A 26,599-nucleotide genomic window follows, 5' to 3' on the forward strand; every position below is an offset into this window, starting at 1 on the left:
ACTTGCTCTCTGTCCTGTAGTTCACACAAGCAAAATTGGCATCACTACAACCTGAAGCATAATGAAACCGACTTGATAACATTCTTGTGTAATCAAATTCTCTTTTCAGGTTGGATCATTCCTTGGGGAAGCCTGGCCTCTTTCTTCCAGGTATAGAACATTTCTATAGACCTATCAGTTGCATCAGCCAATGAAGGGCAGGTGGGGGGTATTTAACTGAAAATTTAGGCCACTATTTAGTTATTATATTCAGCTGATAATCAACAAAAGTTTGTGAAAAGCATCTCTATTTAATGATTCTTATATGTGTGTCTTTTACTATGCATGTAAATTTAACAAATGTCAGAGGACTGGGCATCTTACGGGCAGTTTTCTCCATGCATCTTTAGCTACAGATCAGTGTAACATAGCTCAGAGATCAGGAAAGGAGGGCAGGACTGAACGGAAAGTACTCAATTCTTTTCTCTTTCTGGATTAACTTGATTTGCTCTCCATAATACCAGGTCCTCGCCAAACGTAGCTGGCTGTATAGCATCATCCTACTAGCTCTACCCTATCAGGACACCCTCCCCTCACTTATCTGGATAGTGGCAGCAATATGAGTGGTAGAAAGATGTGAGTCAGAGCTTTGGTTAATTTAGCTGTGAAAGCAAGGAACTTTCTCAGCCCTTTATCCAAGGATGTCAGGGGTTGCCCTTCTCTTGTGTCCCAGTATCCATGGATCTCTGCATTCCGTGGTGGCTGGGGGGGCCAGAGCCTCCCTCCTGACATTGGTGTCCCTACAGCTTACCTAGGTGGCGCTGGGCAGAGCAGGGCAGCAGCAAGGGTGGGGTGGCACAAATGTCTTGGTGGAGCCAGGTCCTGTGCTTCTGTTGTGCCCACACAGCAGTGCCCTTGCCGCTGTCCTTCTCCACCAGCATCACTGAGGTAAACTGCAGCAACATTGGTGTTAGGATGGCAGCTGCGCCCCACCACACCGGCAACTACTGTTGGTATTAATCTATTATGAAGGATATAGTGCAATCATGTTGCCAGCCAATTTTCCTCTACCTTCTTGCTAGAACTATGTTAAATAAACTAGCTGCATTTCCCCCCAGATATATATAATTGAGTATTTTTTCCCCTTTTTTTCTTTTTTAAGAAAAGGGAGTAGACAAAGGATACTATACGGTAGGAGCCAGACTGATTCGGCTAGAGGATAAGGTAAGGATTTGTTTGTTTGTTTGTTTTAAAGCACTCTCCACACACCGTTAATGATATCAGATTTATGTGCCATGATGATTGTATCTTACCATCATTTACTTTAAAACTCTGAGAAGCCAAGATAGGAAGAGAATACACTAATACAGCCACCGAAAGTGGCTAGGGAAACTGAGCCAGATGGGTGTGGTATAAATAATAAAATTATTATTATTATTAACTGGAAGACGTTTGATGAAGAAGTTTTCTGTAGGCTGTGTTAGGGCTATCTATACATGGCAAACTTTGATGCAAACTTTGGTGCAAAGCAGGAAAGTGCTTCTTGACCGCGTGAGTAGTATAAAGATGTGTTTGAAGCTCAAAAGGTATGAAACCTGAAGCATGGAGGAATTTATGGATGGCCCTTGCTTCCAAGGTTATCAAACCTAATGCATGGCAATTTGCTGGCTTGTTTTTGCTGGGATATATGGAGACAGGTGTGTTGAACTGCTGATAAGTAAAGGTAAAGGTACCCCTGCCCGTACGGGCCAGTCTTGCCAGACTCTAGGGTTGTGCGCTCATCTCACTCTATAGGCCAGGAGCCAGCGCTGTCCGCAGACACTTCAGGGTCACGTGGCCAGTGTGACAAGATGCATCTGGCGAGCCAGAGCCGCACACGGAACGCCATTTACCTTCCCGCTGGTAAGCAGTCCCTATTTATCTACTTGCACCCGAGGGTGCTTTTGAACTGCTAGGTTGGCAGGCGCTGGGACCGAACGACGGGAGCGCACCCCGCCGCGGGGATTCGAACCGGCGACCATGCGATCGGCAAGTCCTAGGCGCTGAGGCTTTTACCCACAGCGCCACCCACGTCCCTTTGAACTGCTGATAAGAATCAATAAAGTGTTGATCTGTAATGGAAGAGTAAGCTGCGTGGGCAGTGCCCTGCTTTGGTGAAAGGGAAGGGATATATAGATGCAGGGGTTTATTTTGAGGTGGTACGTGACTGTATACTGTACCGCCACCTCTTTTCGCCTCCGCTTCTTTTCGCCTCCACTGCTTCCCTGGAGCCATTTTGGCATGTCCCACCAAAATGGGGCTACCACAAAGTGGCATGGCTAGAGTGGCCATCTCCCCCTCCCCCTTCCTTGATTAGTGCTTATTCTACCACAAAGTGGCACGGCAAGAGTGGCCAATGCTACTTTTTCTTTTCCTTGCTGCGTGGGCCACTCTAACTGACCAGTTTATGGTAGAGGAGGACTGCTTTGCTCTTCGACCACAAAGTGGCATGGCTAGAGCAACCTTCATGTCAAGGAAACAGCTGCTCTAGTGATGCCACGTTGTAGTAGCCCCCCTTTGGTGGGGTGTGCCAAAACTCCTCCAGGGGGCAGGAAGCTGGAAACTTTGGGGGAGGGAGAGGGTGAAGCACAGGATAGATGATAGTACAGTCATACCTTGGGATAAATACAATTCAGGATGAATATTTTCGGGTTGCGCTCCACAGCGACCCGGAAGTAACGGAGCTTGTTACTTCCGGGTTTCACCGCATGCACAGAGGCTCAAAATGACATCATGCACATGCGCGAAAGTGCCAAAGCGCAACCCGCTGACGCGCAGATACGGGTTATGTTCGCTTCAGGATGCAAACGGGGCTCCGGAACGGATTCCGTTCGCATCCCGAGGTACCACTGTATTTCTTTGCAAGAGAACTGAAATGGTATGAGATGTAGCCAGCCATGCCTGCGGCCCATACATTCATTTCTATTGATCCCACTGTCTCCTCTGGGTAAGCAGATTATGTGGGTGTTTGCTAGGGTTTTGATGAAACAGGTTTTGCAGACTTTGGAGACAATAGTGGGGCAACATTGTGTATCTGCAATATGGTTACCAGATTTTTTTCAATGAATCCGGGGACACTTTTTTTTTTTTTTGAAGCCGAGTAGCAACAGGGAGTCAGTAGTGGGGATGGTGAGGCAAAAGACCCTGGGCCCAAGCACACATGCATAGTGTATAAAGGTGCAAAGCCCTTTTTTCAAACTCTGTGAAACATAAATGCTCTGAGTTTTTTAAAAACTGTGCAACGGCGTGCCGCCTGCCCGTGACTCCCGAGCCTCCCCCGATCTCCTTCCCCCTTCCCCCTTCGTTTTGACTGATCAGGGGAGGCTTTTGACTTCAGACAGGTGACAACAAGTGCCTCAGCTTGAATGCTGTGTTAAGAACAGTGCATTTGCCATAAGTTATTTTGGCTCATTCTTGTCATTGTTTCTCAAGTGAATTTTTATTTGTATGACCCAAGGATGTGGTCAGAGTGCTTTGTAAGCACAACTTTTCACATATATGTTCAGTCTTGGTCATCCTCCTGGCTGATAACATATGACGTTAACATTTGTTGAGGTACGTAGATTGGCCGGGTGCTGTGCATCAAACAGGCATCATATTTTGCTTCCTTTAAACAAAGTGATACATCTTTGGACTTTAAAGGAACATGCTCCCCCCCCCATCACCACACACATCCCCCCATTAGTATATCTCTAAGACTTCAACTAATCTTAATCTGGACTGATAATTGTGTGTTTAGATGCACAATTTTTAGATGCATGAATTCAACTTGTTTTTACCTTAGTTTACTCAGCTGAACACAACTGAGCTACATGTGCAGCATGCAAGTGCACACTGCTGAAGTCACAAGTGCTGCACTGCTAAGAGCCAAACCATTGTCTGATTTAGTGGTTTGTTCCCCTCCAACTACGAGCAGTGAGCCAAGAGCAAGCTTTCGTTACCGCTTGTGTTTGTTTTCAATAGAAACCATTCACAAGCCTGGGTTCAGATTAGGGCTTTTTATCAGCCAGAACTCACCAGAACTCGGTTCCGGCCCCTCTCAGGTGGGCTCCATTACCATTATAAGAGAACAAGGGAGGCATTCAGGATGAGTTCCGGCACCTCTTGTGCTAGAAAAATAGCATTGGTTCAGATGTAACAATAAACAATATGGATGCTTTAGTTGAGATTCCTGTATTGCAGGGGTTTGGACTCTACAAGTCTGTGATTCTGTCATTCTAAGATCATGGCTTAGCTCCCAGGTGTAGGACAACAACAGGAGTGGGCAAGCAGCCAGGCACCTACACTTTCAGCAGTGTGCACCAGAACCTTGTGTGTTCACTTTTAAACCATGGTTTAGTTTAGTGCTTTGAAGTAACATGTAAACCAGTCCAGGGAACAATCTGGAGGTATTGGTAAAATGGAGGCCCTGGGGTTTTTTTTATATTTCAAAAGAGAAAATGTTCAAAATGAAACACATGGGATGGCTACTTTAAGAATCCACTATTTACAGTTTAAAAATAAGTAACATAAATAATATTTGGGCTTCAGAAATCAGACTCATTGATTTTTGCTTTAATCCCTACCAAATGTAGTCTACACATTTAGCAAATGACTATGTTCAGTTTGTATACACACAGAGCCCTATGTAAACAAGAGGAGTGGTTTTGCCAGTGGGGAAAGATTAATGTGGTCTTTTTTATGTACTATATATATATTTACCTATAATGAGCCTGGTTACGTGAACATTAAAAGTATTTAAAATGTCAAGATTATGTTAATTCTGTTCTGAAAGGAATCCTTCGCTCTAAATTATAGCTAAGAAATTACATTGCTTATTCATGAATTTTATATTTAAGTGGCTGTTTCCAAAAATGTCACTGTAGGAGGGAAGAAAGGTTAATTTTCCTTGGCTGGTGCTCCATAGCTGTACCTGTGTTCATTTGGTTTTATTCAGGCAAAGAAATGCTGGAGACTAAAATAACTTCTTACATATTGATGTGTGCTTGGAAGAACGGACTTGTAGTGCTTTGGGCTGTTGGTAGCATCACATATGTGTATAAAATTCTACAAGTAGAAAACTGAGATGGAGGGGAGGCTGTTTTTCATTGATTGGGGGGGGGTTCTTACCACTAACTGTAGTTAATTAATGAACAAGTTAAAAAGCTAAACGCTGGGAATAAGCCCCATTGAACTCAGTGGGATTTCTGAATGGATACATGCTGGGTTGCACTTTGAATATTTGTAGCACCTCACTGAAATCTTATTAAAAATATAAGAAACAAAGGGAGACTATTTTCAAGTACAGCGAAGCCATTTCTTCAATTAAACATATAATACCTGGCCTTCATTTTACTCTTGAAGAAAATCCAGTTCTTGGAGGTTTTGAGCCAATGTTGGTAAATAAGGCACAGTTCTTAGTTTAACCACTGAAGTGTAAATTTGTGGGTTTGACTAAAACCCTGAAGCAAAACACACAGATAGATGCTGATGCAAATGTTTTTATTTTTACTATAGTTGTGCTTTTGTTCCCTCTTTTGGAATCACCCATTGGATCTAGCATGACATATTCTGTGCTGGACTGTCATGAAGGAAGAGTAGCAAAGACACTGTTGTCCAACCCAGGATATTCTTATTAGGAAGTACAGAGCTGAGGTGGTGCAGGTTCACTACTGTGATGGGATGATGAGCTGCTTGTGCGTAAAAGCTTAGTCCCTCAGAGTTTGCTCAGCTTAGCAAAGCTCTGTCTTTAGCGGAGCCCTTAAGCATGGCTCCCTCAATCGCTGGCAGAATCCGACAGTGGGCGTTTACGGAATTTACTCCAGCATAAAAGCTCCTTGACGGAAACGCGTTGTCTGGATTCTCTGCGCGACAGTTTCCGGCGAGGAGTGGGTGTACCTATGGGAGGTCCTGAGACTTCTCCGCTGTTATCGCTAGAAGACTCCCTGAGCCATTCCTTTGCCTCCCTCTCTCTCTGATTTCCCATTCTCCCCCTGCTGGTGCCTTCCTCCGCTGCTGAGTCTCTCCTGACTTCTGAGAGCCCCTCCACCTCCTGTCTTTCCGATGGCAGTTCCCTGACATCCACCTCCCCTCCAGGGCCCCCTTCACCCCCTCCCGCCCCCTCCCCTGCTGGCGGTGAGGATGGAAAACCCCGGAAGGAACACTCCTCATCATCAGAGGATTCAAACACTTCTCGCCACTGCTTCCCGTGTCTCCTCCCTGAGTCCTCTTCCTCGTCGGAGTCTATTCCCTCTTCCACCCCTGATTCTGGGAACCCTTCAAACTCCTCTTCCTCATCGGTGGTGCCGAAGTGTTCCCTCCTGAACTGTGCCACGGGCTGAGGTTTCCTTGGGAACCGTTGATGAAACGTTTCTATTAAAACCTCGTCATTGACCTCCTCCGCTTCCCCTTCCCATTCTACCAAATACTCCACCTGATTCCCTTTCCACCTGGAATCAATGATTTCTGCCACATGCATGTTGTGTTCCCTTTCTTCTATGACTGGTGTTTGAGTAACCTCCCTCTCACGTTCCCCCCACTCTCGCCCCTCTCGGTACGGTGACAGTAGGGACCTGTGAAATACTGGGTGCAGTTTCATGTGGTTGGGCAATCTGAGTTTGAATGCTACCGGGTTGACCTGTTGTATGACCTCAAAGGGTCCCAGCCGTTTGGGTCTCAATTTCTTACACCCTCCCTTGAACGGCAGTCCTTGGGTGGATAGCCACACCCGGTCCCCCACCCTTATGGTTTCACCTTCCCTTCTGCTTCTGTCTGCTTGCTTCTTGTATTCATCGTTGGCCCTCTCTAAGTTAAGTTGGAGTTGCCGGTGGATCGCTTCCATCTCTTCAACAAAGTGTTCAGCCGCCGGGACACTCCACCTCTCCCCTCCTTCTCCTGGAAATGCCCTGGGATGACACCCATAATTTGCCAGGAAGGGACTTATCCCTGTGGACAAATTCTCCGCGTTGTAGTAGGCAAATTCTGTCAGGGCCAACTTATCTACCCAATCATTTTCTCTGTCATTTACATAACACCTCAGGTATTGTTGTAAAATCCCATTTGCTCTTTCCGCCTGCCCATTTGTTTCTGGGTGCCGGGCAGTTGAAAAATTGACTTCTACGTGCAGTAAGCTCATGAGCTTCCTCCCGAACCTGGAAGTAAATTATTTCCCTCTGTCTGAGACCACCCTCAAGGGGGCGCCATGCAACCTGAAAATATGCTTTACAAACAACTTGGCGGTTTCTTCCGCTGTGACCGCGTGTGAACAGGCTATAAAATGGCACATCTTAGTTAATAGGTCTACCACCACCATGACAGCTGTTTTCCCTTTGGATTTTGGCAGATCCGTCATAAAATCTATGGATACCGCCTCCCATGGCCTTTCTGGTGTGGGTAAGGGTTCCAATAGCCTTGGTGCCAGCCTCTCCCCTTTCGCTCGCTGGCACCTGTCGCACCCCCTAACATATTCCCGTACGTCTTCCCTCACCTTGGGCCACCAAAACTCCCTGGTGACCAACCACATGGTTTTGTGCTGCCCGAAGTGCCCCGCTGTGGGGCTGTCGTGTAACTGCTTGAGCACTCTGCCCCTCAGTTCCCCATCGGGTATGTACAGTGCCCCTTTGTAATACAACGCCCCGTTCTTTTCCTCAAACCCCCCTGTGTTCTCCCCTGTCCCCCTGAGTTCTCTGAGTTTTTCTTGGGCGTATTCATCGTTCTCGGTACCCTCTACCAGTTCTCTTTGCCCCACCAATGCCGCCCCACACACCCAGTGGTCCTCGGGGATGATCTGCCTTTCCTCAGGCGCTCCCTCCCCCTCTAAATACTCAGGTTTTCGGGAGAGAGCGTCCGCCCTGACGTTCTCTGGTCCTGGTACGTAACGAATTTCAAAATGGAATTTGGAGAACCCCTGGGCCCATCTCACTTGTCTCTGGTTCAGTACTCGGGCAGTTCTCCAGTATTCTAGATTTTTGTGGTCGGTCCGCACTTGGACCTTGTGCTGCGCCCCAATCAGCAGGTGTCGCCATCTCCGGAACGCTTCATGAATGGCGAGTAGTTCTCGGTCGTATACGGTGTAGTTCCTCTCAGATTTGTTCAACTTCCGCGAGAAGAAGGCACACGGTCTCCATTCCGACGTATCTTTTCCCGGCTGTAGAAGCACGGCCCCCACCGCTCGGTCTGATGCGTCAGTCTCCACTCTCATTGGTTGCTGTAGATCCACGTGCAAAAGTTGTTCTTCCGACGCAAACGCCTTCTTTAATCTCTCGAACGCTCGCTGCGCCTCTTCCGTCCAGACAAATTTCTTCTTGCTGCTGAGACAATCAGTGATGGGCGCCGTTAAGTGGGCAAAGTTCTTGATGAACCTCCGATAGAAGTTTCCGAAACCCAGGAACCTTTGCACGTCCTTCTTAGTTTTCGGTGTCTTCCATTCCAGTACCGCTTGAACCTTGCCAGGATCCATGGCCAATCCCTTGTCTGACAACCGGTACCCCAGGAATTCCACCTCTCTGGTATGAAACTGACACTTCTCCAGTTTCACCCACAGCTGGTTTTCTTGCAGTCTGCTCAGTACCTCTCTTACATCTCGCACATGCTGCTCCTCATTCTCTGAGTACACCAGGACGTCATCTAAGAACGCTACACAGTTATTGTAAAGCAATGGTCCCAGCACGTGATCCATGAACGATTGAAAACAGGCCGAGCCCGCCTGTAGACCGAAGGGCATAACGAGGTACTCAAAGGCCCCCAAGGGGGTGAACATAGTGGTCTTCCACTCATCCCCCTTTCTCACACGTATCAAGTTATATGCCCCCCTAAGGTCCAGCTTGGTAAAAATTTTCCCTTTCCTCACCCGGGTCAAAATGTCATCGATTCTGGGCATGGGGAAAGTCACTGGTTCTGACACTGCATTTAGGGCCCTGAAGTCCACGACCAATCTGGGTTTATTAGTATTTTTTTTGTCCACAAAGAACACTGGGCTGCCCCCCACCGCTCGTGACTCTCTGATGAAACCTCGCTTGAGATTCTTGTCAATGAACTCCCTTAACTCCTGCATCTCCCTGTCTGACATTGCATACAGCTTGCCCACTGGCAATTGGGCTCCTGGGAGTAAGTTAATTTGACAGTCAAAGGGTCTGTGCGGGGGCAGTTTATCTGCTTCTCTTTCGCTGAAGACGTTAACCAGGTCGGCGTATTGTCGTGGTACCTTCCCTTTATCTGTTATTTCCATCCCTGCTAGCGTGGCCTGGGTTCCTACTTGGGCTTCCCTTTCCTTGCAGTGTGCCAGGCAATGCGCTGACCCAAATGAGACTACTCTCTGGTGCCATCCCACTAGCGGATCATGCAGCGCTAGCCAGCTCATCCCCAAAATAATGGGCGCTCCTCCCAAGGTGGCCACATTAAACGCTATCAGTTCTGTGTGCCTTGCCACCCTCATTATCATTGGGACAGTCTGCTGGTTAACTTCTCCTCCCAACAGCGCCCTCCCATCAATCGTGGTCACCTGCAAAGGGTTACTTAAAGGGATAGTCTGTATCTGGTGTTCGGCTGCAAACTCCTTACTCATAAAATTACAGGAGCTGCCTGAGTCCAATAGCGCCTTAATCTTTAGTGGGTGTCCGTTTGGCAGCTCTAGCAACACCTCTATTACAAGCGCTGGTCTTGGGGGTTCCGGCGTGGGCACATTCACTGCTCTTTGGCCTGGCTGCTGTGCCCCGATGGTGGCAGCCAGGCGTTGGCTTTTACTTGCTCCTTAACTCCCTCCTCCTCCCCCCCAACAGCTCCCGCCATCCCTTGCCATTCCTTTCTTTGCGGACAGACTCTGGCAAAGTGACCTGGCTGTTGGCAGAGAAAACATTTCTTGGCGCTTTTCCCCTCCTTCTTCTGCCCTTCACTGGGGTTTGAAACTGCGCGCACGAGCGCTGTTCCAATTTCCATCGGCTCTGCTGGCGGGGAATGCTGCTCGGGAATCTCTGGAATGCGGAAATCCCTCCAATGTTCCCCCTTCCCTTCCCGCTTCTCCAAAGCTCTCGCCTCCTGGCATGCTCCTATGGCCAGCGCAGATTTAGTCAGCTGGTCCATAGACTCCGCCCTGGGCGCCCGGGAAAGTTCGTCCTTCACTGCCGAAGATAGTCCTTCTTCGAACAGCATTTGTATCGGTTCCGCCGACAAATCCCAACCCAATTTATGGATCAACATGGTGAACTCAGTCCAGTACTCACGGACAGATCGGCTCCCTTGTTTACACCCCATTAACTGTCTGCGCACCACTCCCTGCTCAATCTCGCTGGAAAACATCAGATCCATGGCGCGAAAAAACTTCATTGAGTCCTTTAGGGCGTCATTATTAGCTGCCATCAGGGGTCTCACCCAGTCTTTCGCCCCCCCCCCCCTTCGAGATGGCCAATCACAAACGCTACCCTCGATTCCTCATCAGGAAAGTCATCAAACTGCAGATTGAGGGCATATTGCATCTCTGTCCTAAAGGCTTGATAGTTCCTGGGATCACCCCCACATTTCTGCACCAATCCTGGCACCTTCCTTGTGAGTGGGGTGGCTTTTCCATTTTCTGCATCCTGAGCCCTCCTCTCCTCGAGCCTAGCCGTTTGCAGCGCTAGCTGGACCTCCAACATCCTGTACCTTTCTTCCAGGATTGGACCCGCTCCAGCTCCTCCCGCTTCTCCGGCTCCGGCTGGGTTGCTCATAATGCCTCTCCTTGCACAAGCTGCTTTCAAATACTGTCGGATTGCTGTGATGGGATGATGAGCTGCTTGTGCGTAAAAGCTTAGTCCCTCAGAGTTTGCTCAGCTTAGCAAAGCTCTGTCTTTAGCGGAGCCCTTAAGCATGGCTCCCTCAATCGCTGGCAGAATCCGACAGTGGGCGTTTACGGAATTTACTCCAGCATAAAAGCTCCTTGACGGAAACGCGTTGTCTGGATTCTCTGCGCGACAGTTTCCGGCGAGGAGTGGGTGTACCTATGGGAGGTCCTGAGACTTCTCCGCTGTTATCGCTAGAAGACTCCCTGAGCCATTCCTTTGCCTCCCTCTCTCTCTGATTTCCCATTCTCCCCCTGCTGGTGCCTTCCTCCGCTGCTGAGTCTCTCCTGACTTCTGAGAGCCCCTCCACCTCCTGTCTTTCCGATGGCAGTTCCCTGACAACTACCTTATAGCCACTTGTCAGAAAGTCCAGATCCTTGCAAGACAGTCTGCAATATCACTGACCATTTTCTGTATGCAAGGGACTATGCTATCACGTGGGCCCTCCCCTGCTGTCTGAAGTGCTACAGCCCAGACGCAGGTTGCCTGTCTTAGTGAGAACTAGCCTGCAGATTCCAAGCTTCTCCCCGATCAGCATATTGATTTGTTAAACTACTGCTTTACAAGCTCTGCTTCCTCACTGTCGAGGAAAGGGAAAGCCGGCCAAGGCTCTGTAGGTTCCACAATTTCATGGGAGCACCAAAAAGCAATAGAAAATGGTACTGGGTACTGAAATTGGCTTCCTGAGAATGTGAGCTTCCGTTTTAAAAATATTATATTTGCCATTCTCAGCAAAATAAGGATGAGATTTGCTCCTCTGTTTTCCAGAACACAGCCTGGGTGTAGGATTTCCATTGTGGGGTACACACTGCATTATCTTAGTTCCTTCTGCTTTCGCAGCCTTCTCTCTTAAATACTACTAGTCAGCAACCTTGTGGAATCAGGTCTTTCTGGGTCCTGATGACCATCCAATTCCACCTTGGCTTTCATCTGCCTCCACACCTCCATGGCTTTTGCTTGTGTGGGTTTCGCTGATAAAATTTCAAGCAGCCATCTGGGACTGTCGGAGGTCAATAGCTAGATTGTTTGGTGTAGGTCACATGCACCTGTGGTTTCATTGAGATGAAGTAATAATACTTAGCAATGCCTCCAAATCACTGGGGAAGATTTTATTAGTGTCAGTGAAATATTCAGTAGGATGAGAAGATGAAGTACTCTGCAAGAGTACAAATGAAATACTTTATTTTTGTGAAGGCAGGAGCATCGCACAACCATTTGTGAAGCTAGAGGATACAAAAAGTCCACTTCAGATCCACTACAAAATCACTTTGTGTCAGTGAATTCTTGCAGCCTCAGTAAAAGGGCCACCTGGGGGCACCTGACGGTAACCATGTGTCCAACAGCTCAGTTGTCTATTTAAAAGTCCTTTATCTGAAGAGCTGCCAAGTCCATGTAGGGTTTAAAGATAACTGGAAGGGAGAGCAGGTATATTGTGTGCATGTTAAAAAAAAAGTTATGTTGTAGAAAACTAAGGTGAAAAACATTCATAGCAAGAGTCCGGGGATGGGTATCAGACTGGTGGACAGGAGGAAATCCATAGTCTATGATCTTCTACCTGCTCTTCATCCATGAACAGTAGTGTGATTTTCCATAACCACCAATTTTAGGCACAAACCTAAAGAATCATAGAATCATAGAGTTGGAAGAGACCACAAGGGCCATCGAGTCCAACCCCCTGCCAAGCAGGAAACACCATCAGAGCACTCCTGACATATGGTTGTCAAGCCTCTGCTTCAAGACCTCCAAAGAAGGAGACTCCACCACACTCCTTGGCAGCAAATTCCACTGTCGAACAGCTCTTACTGTCAGGAAGTTCTTCCTAATGTTTAGGTGGAATCTTCTTTCTTGTAGTTTGGATCCATTGCTCCGTGTCCGCTTCTCTGGAGCAGCAGAAAACAACCTTTCTCCCTCCTCTATGTGACATCTTTTTATATATTTGAACATGGCTATCATATCAGCCCTTAACCTCCTCTTCTCCAGGCTAAACATGCCCAGCTCCCTTAGCCGTTCCTCATAAGGCATCGTTTCCAGGCCTTTGACCATTTTGGTTGCCCTCCTCTGGACACATTCCAGTTTGTCAGTGTCCTTCTTGAACTGTGGTGCCCAGAACTGGACACAGTACTCCAGGTGAGGTCTGACCAGAGCAGAATACAGTGGCACTATTACTTCCCTTGATCTAGATGCTATACTCCTATTGATGCAGCCCAGAATTGCACTGGCTTTTTTAGCTGCCGCGTCACACTGTTGGCTCATGTCAATTGAAAAGGGGCTTCTGAGCATACGAGCAAGCCTTTCCATACAAGCATAACAAGGCCCTCAACTTGTGTCAGTGTGAAATCATGTACTAAAAAAAAGTGTAGTCTGATGTCCAGCTCTGAGGGTCTTCTAGTGGTTCCCTCACTGTGAGAAGCAAAGTTACAGGGAACCAGGGAGAGGGCCTTCATGGCAGTGGCATCCTCCGCGTGGCACACCCTCCCTCCAGATGTCAAGACATCTGAAGCCTCTTCTCTCCTTTTTGTCCGTTAGAATTTCGAACTTTATTCTATGATTCCTCCCCTGCCATACAAACCTAGAAATCGTTTTTTGCTACTCCTTGAATTGGCCTTGTCCTATAATAATTGGGATGGTTTGGAATAAAAAGAGCATCTTAGGTAAGACACTCATTTTTATGCCTGCTATCCTTCCACAGAAAGATAGTTTCAATCTATCCCTTTTTTCAAATTTGTTTTTACCTCTTTCCAAGTTGTTTTGTAATTATCCTTAAATAGGTTTGCATTTTTCGGGGAGACCTAAGACACCCAAATATTTTATTTTCTTTGCCATTTTTATCTCTGTTTTGTTTTGTAATTGATCTAATTGTTTCCCCTTCATATTTTTTACCATCATTTTTGTTTTACTTTTGTTAATTTTAAATCCTGCCATTGCTCTGAATTCTTCAATTACATTTATTGCTTCTACTGTCAAAGACTGAGGTACTTGTAATGTCAAAACTATGTCATCAGTGAAAGCTTTGACCTTGTATTCTTTTTCTTCGCATTTTATTCCTGTGATTTTTTCTGTTTCTCTTATATTTTGAAGTAATACTTCCAATATTGATATAAACAGCAAGGGTGACAGTGGGCAACCCTGCCGTGTGCCCTTTGTAATTTTGAAGCTCTCTGTCAATCCATTTATTCTGAGTTTTGCATTTTGATCCTTATAAATTGCTTCTATACTTCTTAAGAACTTTGTCCCCAGACCCATCATTTCTAAATTATTTTTCATGAAAAACCAGGACACATTATCAAACGCCTTTTCGGTGTCTATAAAAATTAGAGCAGCTTGTTTATTTATTTTTGTTTCTAAATATTCAATTATATTTACTATATTTCATATGTTATCTTTTAACTGCTGTCTTGGTTAAAATTCCGCCTGGTCTGGATGGATTTGTGAAACCATAATGTTTTTTAGTCTCTGCGATAATACATTTGCAAACAATTTATAGTCGTTGTTAAGCAATGATATCCGTCTATAATTTTTTACATTAGTAAAATCTGTTCCTTGTTTTGGTATTAGCGAAATGAATGCTTCTTCCCATGTTTTAGGGATCTGCCCTTTTTCCATTATATTATTCATTACTTCCTTTAGCGAAGGGACTACCTGTTGGCTTAATTTCTTATAATATTTAATTGGTATGCCATCAGGCCCCAGGGCCTTCCCCCTGCTTAATTACATCTATAATCTTTTCTTCTGATGTTGGTCTTTCTAGTTGTTATTTCTTGCGAAATTGCTTTCAATTTATGTTCTCCTATGTAAGTTCTTATCTTCTCTTTATTTTCTTTGGGTGCCTTATATAGAAATATATTTCTTTGGGATTGTCTATTATTTCATTATTATCTTTTACTATATTTATAATATTCTGTCCTTGTTTTTTCTTTAATTGCCAGGCTAGCCATTTTCCAGTTTTGTTTGCTTTCTCAATTTTTTTTTGTTTTAATAATTTAATTTTCCGTTCCACTTCTTCGTTTATAATCATGGATAATTTCATTTGCAACATTTTACTTGCTTTTTAAAGATTTAGTTCCTCTGGTTTCTTGACCATCTGATTTTCTAAGTCTCTTATTTTATTTAATATTTCTTATTTATTCTTTTCTCTTTCCCTTTTTTGAATACAGTTCTGTTGCAAGAAAAATCCTCGCATGACTGCTTTGCTTGCGTCCTAGACGACATTAATGTCTGTGACTTTATTTAGATTTAATTTGAAATATGTGTTTAAGTAGTTTTTGGTTCTTTCTAATATTTCAGTATTGTCTAGCAAACTTTCATTTATTCTCCACCTTCGTGTTCTTGGGTTTTTACTCTTCCATTCCATTACTTTAGCATTATGATCTGATACCGTCTTTGGTAAAATTTCAGCTTTCACCACTCTTATAGTTAATTGTTTTGATATCCAATTTGATCTGTCTGGCTCCAGCTTTGGTTTGGTTCTAAATAATATGTAAATTGCTTTGTTAATGGATTTTTTAGTCTCCATATATCCACTAAATCATTATTCTCTGTTAAGGATGTAAAGGAGTTCGGTAGTTTCCTCTGGTCCGATTTCACTCTTCTTATTGATCTATCCATTTCAATGGAGGTTAACCCATTATAAACTCCCAACAATATAATATTATAGTCTATGTAGTCTGTCAATATTTCCTCCAATTTTTAAATAAAAGTCTGCTTTCCTTTCGCTTGGTGCATATATCCCCACTATGATTATTTTTTCTCCTTCTATTTGTACTTGTACTCCTATTATTCTTCCTTCATTATCTTTGAATGTTTGTTGTGCATTATATTTATTTTTAATATATATAACAACTCCTCTCTTCTTTTGCACATCTGAAGGGATAAATTTGTTCCCTATTTTTTTATTCCTTAAGACTCTATTGTGTTTCCATGTTACATGTGTTTCTTGCAAACAAATTATATCTACATTTTTTTATTAACTCGTTTGATTTTTTTTTTTTGCTTTATTATTCATGCCATTAACATTCCAAGATACTATTTTAATTGTCATTTTGGTTTATTTTATTGTTTTCATTTAAATATCTCCTTCTTCTCACTCTTGTTCTTGTTTATCTTCTTCACTTTCCTGTTCCCCTCCCTCCATCTTCCCCAACTCCTTACATCTTCTCCCAAATTTCTGCATTTCTTGTACTGTCTTAATTTTAAATTTCTTGTCCTTATAGTAAAATGACACACCTTCTGGATATTCCATCGAAACCTTATTTTGTTAGCAATTAGATTTTTATAAATTCCTTATAAACATTTCTCTCGCGTAAGAAACGATTTGGAATGTCCTTGAATACCACAATTGTTTTCCCATCTATAGTCAATTGTTTTTCTCTACTTTTCCTTAGAATTGCATTCCTCACTTCTGATGAGTTAAAATTGCTATAAAATCTCTTGCCTGTAACAAGGTGACTTTTATTCTAAAGACATTGGTCACCATGTAATCAAAGTCCTCCTCCTTCATTTCTAGCAATAATAATAAGCCTCTCTCACACATTTTCCCCATCTTTTTCTGGAAGTCCTCGGAATTTCAAATTCTGTGCTTTTTGATTCATTTCAAGAAAGGCTAAATTGTCTAATGTGCTCTCTTGCACTTTCAAAAGCTCCTCTATCTGCCCTTTCATTTTCTCTCCTTTTTTATTTTCTCTCATTTCTTTCTGAATTTATTTCGATTGTTCCTCTACTGTTTGTATTTTTACTTTCAGTTCCTTCGTTTGTCCTGATAAGTCTGTTGCAACTTCCACTAACTTTTCCTCAATGTTTTTTTTTCACTTTCCTTTACCTCTCTCCTTATTTCTCTTATCTCTGCCAATATTTTTGCAAAATCTCCCTCCCCTTCTATCTCAACTTTTGATGTCCTTCTCTCCCCTGGTGTTGTTGTTTTTCCTATCTTACTCATGTTTCTTTAATTAATAGTTTGTTTCAAGGTGCAATTTCTCAAACCACCACTGGGGGGGATATATTACCCTGTTTGTCAAAAAAACTTATTTTTCCTGCTGTTCTCTCTTTCGCCACAGAATGTCTCTTATCTATCTCACTTTCTCTTTTACTGTACCCAATGATTATCTTAATTTCCTTTCCTTAAGAACAGTCTCTTATAGTCCAACAAATATATACAGATACACATTCAAATGCAAATACAAATCTCCACCCCCACCCTAATTGAATCTGTCGTTTTGCACAGCGTCTGTAATGAAGAAAGTCTAATAAGGGGGAGAATATAAAACTTCTAATTCCCCTGCCACTTTTCGCAGAGGGTAGTGTGGAAAAGGTCCCAAACCAATCAGTTCTGATACTTTGTAGATACTGAGAAGTAAAGTAGAATGCAAACAGTATCTCTGATGTCTCTACAGTCTGAAGTTCTTAATAATGTCTTTGGGATGTTTCCAATAACCGTGTTGTTACAATAAGTCTTTAGGCTTAATAATGTTTCCAAGCTAATGTTTCCAAAAGCCCCTTAACAGTACAGTATACAAAACTCCAAGTTGCTCCCAAATGTGCTGAGTTTCACAGGCATTCAAAGCATTGTCTGTATCTCACATTCAAGTTTGTTTTGTTTAGCTTTGTCTTGTCTCTCTTGCCCCTCGGGTAGCTGAGACCTTTTCTCTTCTTTGTTACTCAGTAGACTTTTTAAAATGCTGACTCATAACGATTTTTCCCTGCACCATTTTCTCCACCGGCATCGGGTATGATTTCCTTAATTTCCAAACCATTAAAACTTTCACCCGTACCTCCTTGTTCTTTTACTGCTTTCGCCCTTTACCTTTTTGTTTTTGGAGTCTGGGGTTTTATCATAAGCCTCGGAATGCTTTACCGCTACACCTTCGGAGCCTGTGGCATCACTCTGCAGGTCTAGAATGGATCCTAGTGTTCACATCTTCAATCCTTCCTCCTTTCCGAACCTTGACCAGTCCGGTATGCGCACAGTAGAGTCGTCCTGAACGCATCCCCCAGCCCCTGAGGATTTACCTCCTCAGGTTTTGAGGTTCGCGGAGCCCTGGCGTAACCTCTTTTTGCCTCACAAAGCTCAGGACCTCTCCAAAGAGTTGATCCTGTGCTCCTTCAAATGGTGGTGATAAAACAGGAAGTCTTGATAGCCCATTTTCAGTGGATTTCTGAGACATCCGTAGCCAAGCCCAGCCATGAGCTCAGGCAACAGACTCAGAGCAGCGGCATATTCTACACGCCTGGCCTCTAGATCTGCCTCCTGCAGGCCTGTCCATAAATAATTTTCTCACTGCCAGTATGACCCTACTTGGTACCCATACCAGGGCTTGTCCACACCTCCTCCATTTACCCTGCCAATTCCCCCTGGGTAAACCTGCAGTTTATCACTGAATTTGACCAAACAACAATCAGGTTTTCTGTGGTTCAGTGGTAAAGAGTGTGTTTTTCAGGAGAAAGCTGAGGGGCAAACGCAAAAACACTCTGACCCATGCTTTCTAGGCACGGGTCAAGCCCTTAATCTCTTCTGTGTCACTCTGCAAACACCTCTGATTCTGCAGGATTGGAATTCTCTTCTTTTTTAGCTTGCTTTTAAATTAATGATTAAGCATCAGCGTCATTCATTCTCACTTTCTTCCTTTGTATAGACCACTGAAGGCCTGTTTGTACATTTAATTTCAAAATTGTAGGGTACTTCAAAACAAAAAGGAGAAGAACCACTTCAGTTGTTTTTTAAAAATCACTATGCTCCTAAATTTAGTCTTTTTGCTTTTGTCAATAGCTTTTACTATTTTTCTCTGAGGCCTGACTATATAACATTTACCCTAATAATGACTTATTGCGCTTCATTCTGATTTTCTAACATCTCTTAAATTGTAATAGACTTAACTCAAGATAGAAGCAGAAAAAAGTTTCCAAATCTAATTTTATCCTGACTAGCTGGGGTGTTGCAGTTTGTGTTGGTGTCTTGGGGAAGGCAATACTTTGCCCTGGTGGCAGCACAGGGTGTGTGTGTGCATGAATGCATAATTCTCTTTTCCCTACAACTCTGTTAATCTTTGGGTCAAGTTCCATTTCTAAAAATAGCTTCTCACATTTTAAGCAGGAATGTTTGCCTATGCAAAGTAAACACCTTCATGTAAGCCTCCTTTTAAGGCACAATGTTGACTTTTGAAATTTTTTTAGCCTCTTTTTCTTACGATAACTACGGAAAACTAATTATAGCTTTTCCTTTTTGAAATAGCATAATCCACCTTTAATTTCTTTCACTACAAGGAGTTGAATAATTGATGTGTTGCTTCAGGTAAAGAAGACACGTGCTCTAAAATTTTGCCAATTAATCTAAATAAAAAGATAGTGGGCTACATTGTGATAGATAGTGCAAACTAGTGACAGGGAGAACTGAGAGGGCCCTGTTTCAAATCTTACTTCTGCCATGAACAGCTTACAGGCTGGCCTTAAGCCACAAGGCTTGCATCCTGTAGTATTAGTAGCAATATTGAACCATTTTATCTGGTGGTTGAGATAATTTATCTGAAATGCTTTCAGTGACTGGGAAAAGTGTTTTATGCTTAGTATTATAATTAGTTTGATAGAGGCTGAGCATTTAGGAATACATTAAATATAGCCAACATAATTAGAAACTAGCCAGAAACATGTGTTCTTATCATGTTTTCCAGTTCTAGAGAGGTAGCTGTGTAATCTTTTGCAGAGGAAGACCATGTGGTGTCCTTTAGAAGTTGCAAAACTGCAGCTTCCATCAGCCCTAGGCAGTATTGGCCAGTGGTCAAGGATGCTGGAAACTAGTCCAGCAACATCTGGCGAACCCCAGGTTGGCTACCCCAATTTACTGTAGCAAAAGCAGCAACAAGTTTTTTGACATCTTAACGAAAGCATTGAGGCATGAACTTTCATGGTTTGGAAGTGGCCTTATCTGAAAGGCTCTAGTCCACCAATGTTTAAAGTGACTCTGTAAGCATTTAGCTATAGCACGGCTCCTTTTTCTTTATGTGGCCATAGTATCTTAAGTAGACATTAATAATATCAATAAACTGCATTTTTAATAAAAAGAATGCAAAGGAACACCAGGATTAATTCCTTCTCCTTTGCATTGTGTTTCATTTGTTTGGAGTAACATATATGCGTTTGAGGCCCCTCATTTTTGAATTTAAAATTAAATCTTCATCTAAACAAGCTTTTACGGTTTTCATCCAAACTGCTAGTCAGTTGTCTAAAAATTAAAAGAGCATTCCAGCAGCAACAGGATTTTATTCTAAGTAATGAGCATTATTCACTCTGTAGTTATTTTCAGAGATTTAGAAGTCATGAGATAAATCCACATTACATGTGGGAGAAGCAAGGGTTAAATTTACTTTGATTTCTTGGATGGGTCCTCAGCTTGTGGATGGCGCATAATGGGGACCTGTCTCTTGGGGTTTGGGGAGGGACTTGCAGTCTCGTGGCTGTGAGGAAAATGGTGTAGCGGCTGAATATTATTTTGCAGCCTACAACATAGGAAGAGCAACAAGGTGCAAAAATGAAGTCAAAATTTAAATGCTCTCTTTCTATTATTACTGTGTTTGCAGAGATTAACTTATTGAATGCTTACTTCAACAAATAATCAGAATATATTGCTATAGAGTACTAGGGGACGCCCCCCCACCCCGCTTGCCAACCCTCCAATTCTTTACACCTCACACAACCCCTCAACAGCTCCTTCAACCCCCACATTACTATCTCCCACCCAATTGCCAACTCCTATCCCAACAGAGTTTGCTCAAAATTCTCCCATCTGCACCTTCTCACAATCCATCCAATCCCAGGATGTCACTACAACTTGTGGAGGAGATGTGCCCAGACTCCTCTCTAGTCACAGTTGGGGGGGGGGGCTTTCTCCTCCTCATTCCTGAATCTTCTGTGAGCAGCAGTGGGCCTTTGGGAGTTAGGCAGTTTCAGAGGGGAGGGTGAAGGGGAAGTTTTCACAGAATCATAGAACTGTAAAGTTGGAAGAGATGACCAGGGGTCATTTAGTCCAACACCCTGCAGTGCAGGAACCACAGCTAAAGAATCTGGGACAGATGGCTATCCAATATTTTCCAAGAGTCCATGATCTTTTGGACAAACTGCTGGCAATTTTCAATTTGAGTTTCTTCATTAGTCCTCAGAAGAATGAAATCTAAGTATGTATAAATGAGTTGCTCATATTGTACATTAAAAAGGTAAAGAACCCCTGGGCAGTTAATTCCAGTCAAAAGTGACTATGCGGTGCAGCGCCCATCTTGTTTCAGGCCAAGGGAGCCAGCGTTTGTCTGCAGACAGCTTTCCAGGTCATGTGGCCAGCAAGACTAAACTGCTTCTGGCACAATGGGACACTGACGAGTGCAAAAGCGCATGGAAACGCTGTTTACCTTCCTGCCACAGCAGTACCTATTTATCTACTGCCACTGGTGTGCTTTCAAACTGCTAGGTTGGCAGAAGCTGAGACAGAGCAACAGGAGCTCATCCCGTTGTGCAGATTTGAACCGCCAACCTTCTGATCAGCAAGCCCAAGAGGCTCAGTGGTTTAGACCATAGCATCACCGCATCTAAACTGCATCTAAACCACTGTGTCTCTTGGACTTGCTGACCGGAAGGTAAATAGCATTTCCTTGTGCTCTGGCTTCCGTCACGGTGATCCGTTGCTCCAGAAGCAGTTTAGTCCTGCCGGCCACATGATCCAGAAAGCTGTCTGCAGACAAACGCTGGCTCCCTTGGCCTGAAGCAAGATGAGCGCTGCACCACATACAGTGGTACCTCGGGTTACAGATAGTACCTCAGGTTAAGAACTTTGCTTCAGGATGAGAACAGAAATCGTGCGGCGGCAGCGGGAGGCCCCATTAGCTAAAGTGGTGCTTCAGGTTAAGAACAGTTTCAGGTTAAGAACGGACCTCCGGAACGAATTAAGTTCTTAACCCGAGATACCACTGTAGTCACTTTTGACTGGACTTAACTGTCCAGGGGTCCTTTCCCTTTCCCTTTTACCTTGTACATTAATGAAAGTGTTTAAAGAATAACAATAACAAATACTGTACCTTTGGGTCCCAATCTTTCATATATTTTTGGTTTTGTTAAATTGAAAAATGTTTCTCAAGTAGTGATGGGGGGGAATCCCTTTAATGCAAACTGAAAAGCATCTGTATTTCAAAATTTGCGCTTCTGAATGTTGTGGTAAAGTTATTTAAGCAATAATTACATACAGAATGTGTATGTTAGTGGAAAGTGCACAAAAAAGGGGAATGGAGAGCAAACAAAACTGACAGATTCCTCAGTCTCTGCCATTGAACACATGTTGGTCACCCACAAGTATTCTGCATGCACTCTCCATACTAGGAGGCCTCCTCACATTGATGCAGTCATTATCTGTGGTTCTTATTTTGGGCAATGAAAACTCCATATTCTCTCCTGAATATTACAGCAGGTTTGTAAACAGACCAGGGCATGGCACATGATGCGGTCACTGCGTGTGGAACCCAACAGGTCTGGGTCTGTTCTGTGTCTGAATGGGAGACTGCCTGGGAGATTCCACGACACAGCCAAGGCAGATTATAAATGTAATAATAGATAGATACACAAATGTCATGTACCTGTGCTTGGTACAAGGAACAGTGTTTTCTGCAAGATGTGTACACTTGAAGTAGAAAGATTTGCAGTGTAAGTTAGTAAAATACTGACTGCACAACTGTGATGAGCATTAGATCAAGATAAATGCACAGTAGCTACATGGCCTGTGCTTTGACTGGAGGAACACTTTTTAAATGGCGGACTTGGCAGAGGTTCACATTCTTCCTTAAAGCAGGGTGATTTGGAGTCCCTCCTTCAAGTTCCTAAAATTTCAGATGCCTACTCCACAGCAACACAGAGCAGGGCTTTCAGTGTAGCTGCCCCTGTTTTGTGGAATAGCATCCCTGATGAGATACAATAAGGCTCACTATCTGCAGTTTCCAACAGTGATTGAGCACATTGCTGTTTCAACAAGCTTTTCCAGCTGGATTGTTGGTGGGAGGAGGGAATGCAGGTCTCTGTTTTGGCTGGTTATTTGTATTGTTTTAAATCTTATCTTTAGTTATTGGGGGTTTTTTTACATTGATTTTAACTCTATTTTTAGTTGCTTTTATCATGTGGTTGTAAATCTTGAAATTTATATGAATAATTTTCATTGTTTATTGTTGATTTTCATTGTTTATTTATTAATCAGTTAAATAAACAAATACCCCCTAGTGAGAGGTGTAAAACAGACAGACATACCTGGGGGCAGGGGGATGGAAAATGAAATAAAAACATTTCAGTGAATAGTTTTTCAACACAAAGAACCCATTCCTATCCATGAATTATATAGAGAGCTAGGGCTCTATGTGGAAATTATTTTAAGGCTGGCTGTAAGGAGTGCTTGGCTGGGGGCTGACAGTTTGTTTCAGTTGTCCTAAGCTGCTTTCTCTCCCCAGCCTGGTTTGGGCAGTGACATCCCTCCCCCAGGAGGAGATAAGGCAGTTCCACCATGTCATTGACCACAGAACATTAGCCTGGCTCCTGACTGTCCAAGTTGAAACTGCTTTAAAACAGCAGGGTCAGCCTGCTCTCAAACAAACTGATATTATCACATTAGTGGTGGCATTTTTTGTGAGCTGTAGAATAAGAGTCACTAAAAAAGGGGGAAGTTAGAAAAAAATAATTACTGCATTTTCCTCTCTCTTCCTAACTGTATGATATATAAATCAAATGTATTTTTTTCTGCATTCAGAATGGTAGTTACTGTTTATATCGGTGCATATAGATCTGTCAGTTTTCAGTGATTGGGATCATCTCTGTGAATCTCTTCAATAATGGCATGTTTTTGTGAGGTTAGTATGCTGTGAAGAGTCCATTGAAATCCAATCCATGACCAACAGAGCTGTGTTGTACCAATTTGTTGAAACCTATAAATTTGGGCTAAATTATCTGTAATGGGAATTGGGGTTGCTTGTGCGTAAATTCCAAACTGCTCCGAGCTGGTTGTATAGCTGGACCTTTCCCCAGTTTGACAGCCCTAACAGCGCGACTGTCTCAGTCACTGGCAGAATCCGTCAGTGGGCGTTTCCTAAACTTCCTCCAACATAAGAATTCCTTAACAGCCAGTCTCCTCCTCGCTTCTCTGCAGTGAAGCCTTCTGCGCAGAGTGGGTGTGCCAAGCGGTGGTCCTCCACTCTCCTCACTGACCTCACTGGAAGAGTCTCGGAGCCTCCCCTCCGAAGTACTCTCAGCCTCTCCTTTCTTCCTGGTGTCACCTTGGTTTCCTTCCCCAGCGGAAGCTCTCTCTCTCTCCTTGCGGGTTCCCTCTCCGGCATCATTAGGGAGACTTACCTCTCCACTCGGCTCCGATGTCAATTCCCTGACATCCACCTCCCTCCCAGGGCCCCCCCCTCCCCCGTCCGTTCCTTGGACGGTGACGCAGGGAACCCCTGGAAGGAGCCATCCCCTCCCTCTGAAGATTCAAACACCGCTCTCCACCTGCTGCTGTCTCTTCCCGCTCCCCAATCTCCCCAGTCGGATTCCTCCCCCTCGGATAACTCCCCTTCCTCCTCTTCGGAGGCGGGAAATCCCACAAACTCTTCTTCATCATCCGTGGGACCAAATTGCTCCACCCAGAACCTCCCTAGTGGTTTGGGCTTCCTAGGGAACCTGCGATGAAACTCCTCCTGCAGATGCTCATCCCTAATCTCTTCTGCTGGAACCCATGTGTTTTCTGATTCTGACTCCCCCTCCCAAGCCACCAAATATTCCACTCGCCTCCCTCTCCACCTTGAATCGAGAATTTCAGCTGCATGACCACTGAGTTCCCTTTCCTCCATCAGTGGATGCAGGGGTGTTTCTCTTTGTTGACCCAGAAATTCCCTCCCCTCCCTGAACGGTGAGAGTAAGGACCTGTGGAACACCGGGTGCAGTTTCATGTTGGAGGGCAATTTGAGTCTAAAGGTCACAGGATTCACCTGTTGGGTTACCTCGAAAGGTCCCAATCGCCTTGGCCGTAATTTCTTACACCCCCCTTTGAACGGTAACCCTTGGGTAGACAACCACACCTGATCCCCCACTCTTATAGTTTCCCCTTCTCTGCGGTGCTTGTCAGCCTGCCTTTTGTACGCTTCTTTTGCCCTTTCCAGGTTAATCTTAAGTTGTTGGTGTAAAGCCTCCATTTCTTCCACGAATTGTTATTGCTGAGATAACTGGGTATGTGACCTGGGATTACAATAAAAAATGGTGGTTGACCTATGTGCTGTCGGTGGACTATGAAAGTGAAGAAGCAACTCTGGCCTTCTTACACCTGCCAGGCCCAGCAGCGTCATTTGTCTACCTGTCTAGTTGGGATTTCTTAAGGTCAGGCAAGCAGAAGTCCTAAGACGGGTCGAACCAAGGACTGCAAATGGCCACACTTACACTTTGACAAAAAATGAAACGTCATGTGCAACAAATGCTTTTGAAAAGTGTTTGGTGTAAAGGATAAATAATGGAAGAATCAATGTTTTCAGACCCGTTTCATATGGAAGGTATGTATTTTGTTGTAACGTTCATGAAATGAAGTACTAACAAGCATTATTTCAAAGCGTTAATTCCATCATGTGGTGATGGTGGGGAGAAATGTTTAGTGATCTGGTTTCAAATATTGTAAAATGCTTCATGTGACTTACATCTGGATTCAAGTCTACAATTATAGAAAAGTACTTAGCACTTTCCACTTCATCAACAAAGCTTTTGAAGAGATTATCAGCCATGATAATGAAATGTAATTTTGATGAGATAAATTATTAGTTTTACCAGAACCGCAGTACTGATAATTTTCAGATGCCATTTGAGAAAATAATTTAATTCAGCCAGGTATTCAAAAATCACATATAGTGTCCTCCTCAATAAATTATTTGTAGATCAATGGTGATGCTGATTAGAAGCAGCCAATGTGATGGGTTAAACTGACTACATAAATGAAGAAAATTATATAAAAGGAGTTATAGGAAATAACTTACTTGTAGGGAGAAAAAATGGTTTTAAATATGAATGAGTGGAAATGAAACATAGTGCATATGCACCTTATGTGTCACCATTTTGGATTTAGATAAGAGACTGGGCATTTTGGGGGCCAGACATAAAACTCCTAGGATTATCCCTATGTTATCCATGTGCATTTGTGTACACATACACACACAGGTTGGGAGCATCAGCAGTGCCCCTCTGGAGGCTTCAGCCGGGACAAAAACCCTGGCTAGTTCCCCCATAGCTATGGCTCTGCTGAAGGCAGCCCTATATCAGGAAGTTTTTAATGTTTGATGTTTTATTGTGTTTTTATATCTGTTGGAAGCTGCCCAGAGTGGCTGGGGCAACCCGGTCAGATGGGCAGGGTACTACTACTACTACTACTACTACTACTACAGGGTACTACACAATAACCTTTGTGCTTCTGCAGAGCGCTTTTGCCGAGGTGAGGATGCTTCTCCGGGAAAACTCAATCAGCCTCAAGCTTAGCAGGGCAGGAATATTATTCCAGCTCAGAGCCATCTTTCCCATAGGGCTTAGTGGTGTGTCGCGCAAGGGCACCAGCCTCTCAGGGGCGCCCCAGCATGTGGAAGAGCTGTGCGGCTTTGCTGGCGGCCTCCCCTTTCCTTGCACACCAGTGGCGTAGCGTGGGTTGTCAGCACCCGGGGCAAGGCAAGTAATTTGCGCCCCCTAACCCGTGGATTTGCGCCCCCTAACCCTAACCCCCAGATGTTGCGCCCACTGCGGTCGGCCCCCCCTGCACCCCCATGCTACGC

The 26,599-nt window shown here is 44.1% G+C and overlaps 1 protein-coding gene across 8 annotated transcripts in view; it reads left to right on the forward strand.

The window, feature by feature from the left end:
* The window catches only part of LOC310844583 (potassium voltage-gated channel subfamily KQT member 1-like), a 405,294-nt gene that overhangs the window by 236,201 nt on the left and 142,494 nt on the right, over positions 1–26,599 (forward strand). For all 8 annotated transcript variants that reach the window (XM_083738755.1, XM_083738754.1, XM_083738756.1 and 5 more), the window contains 2 exons: positions 110–150; positions 1,142–1,203. In XM_083738755.1, the coding sequence (XP_083594881.1) occupies positions 110–150; positions 1,142–1,203 (103 nt within the window). The remainder of the gene's footprint in view (positions 1–109; positions 151–1,141; positions 1,204–26,599) is intronic.

Source organism: Podarcis gaigeae (genome assembly GCF_964106915.1).
Source record: "Podarcis gaigeae genome assembly, chromosome: 5".
NCBI lineage: Eukaryota > Metazoa > Chordata > Lepidosauria > Squamata > Lacertidae > Podarcis > Podarcis gaigeae.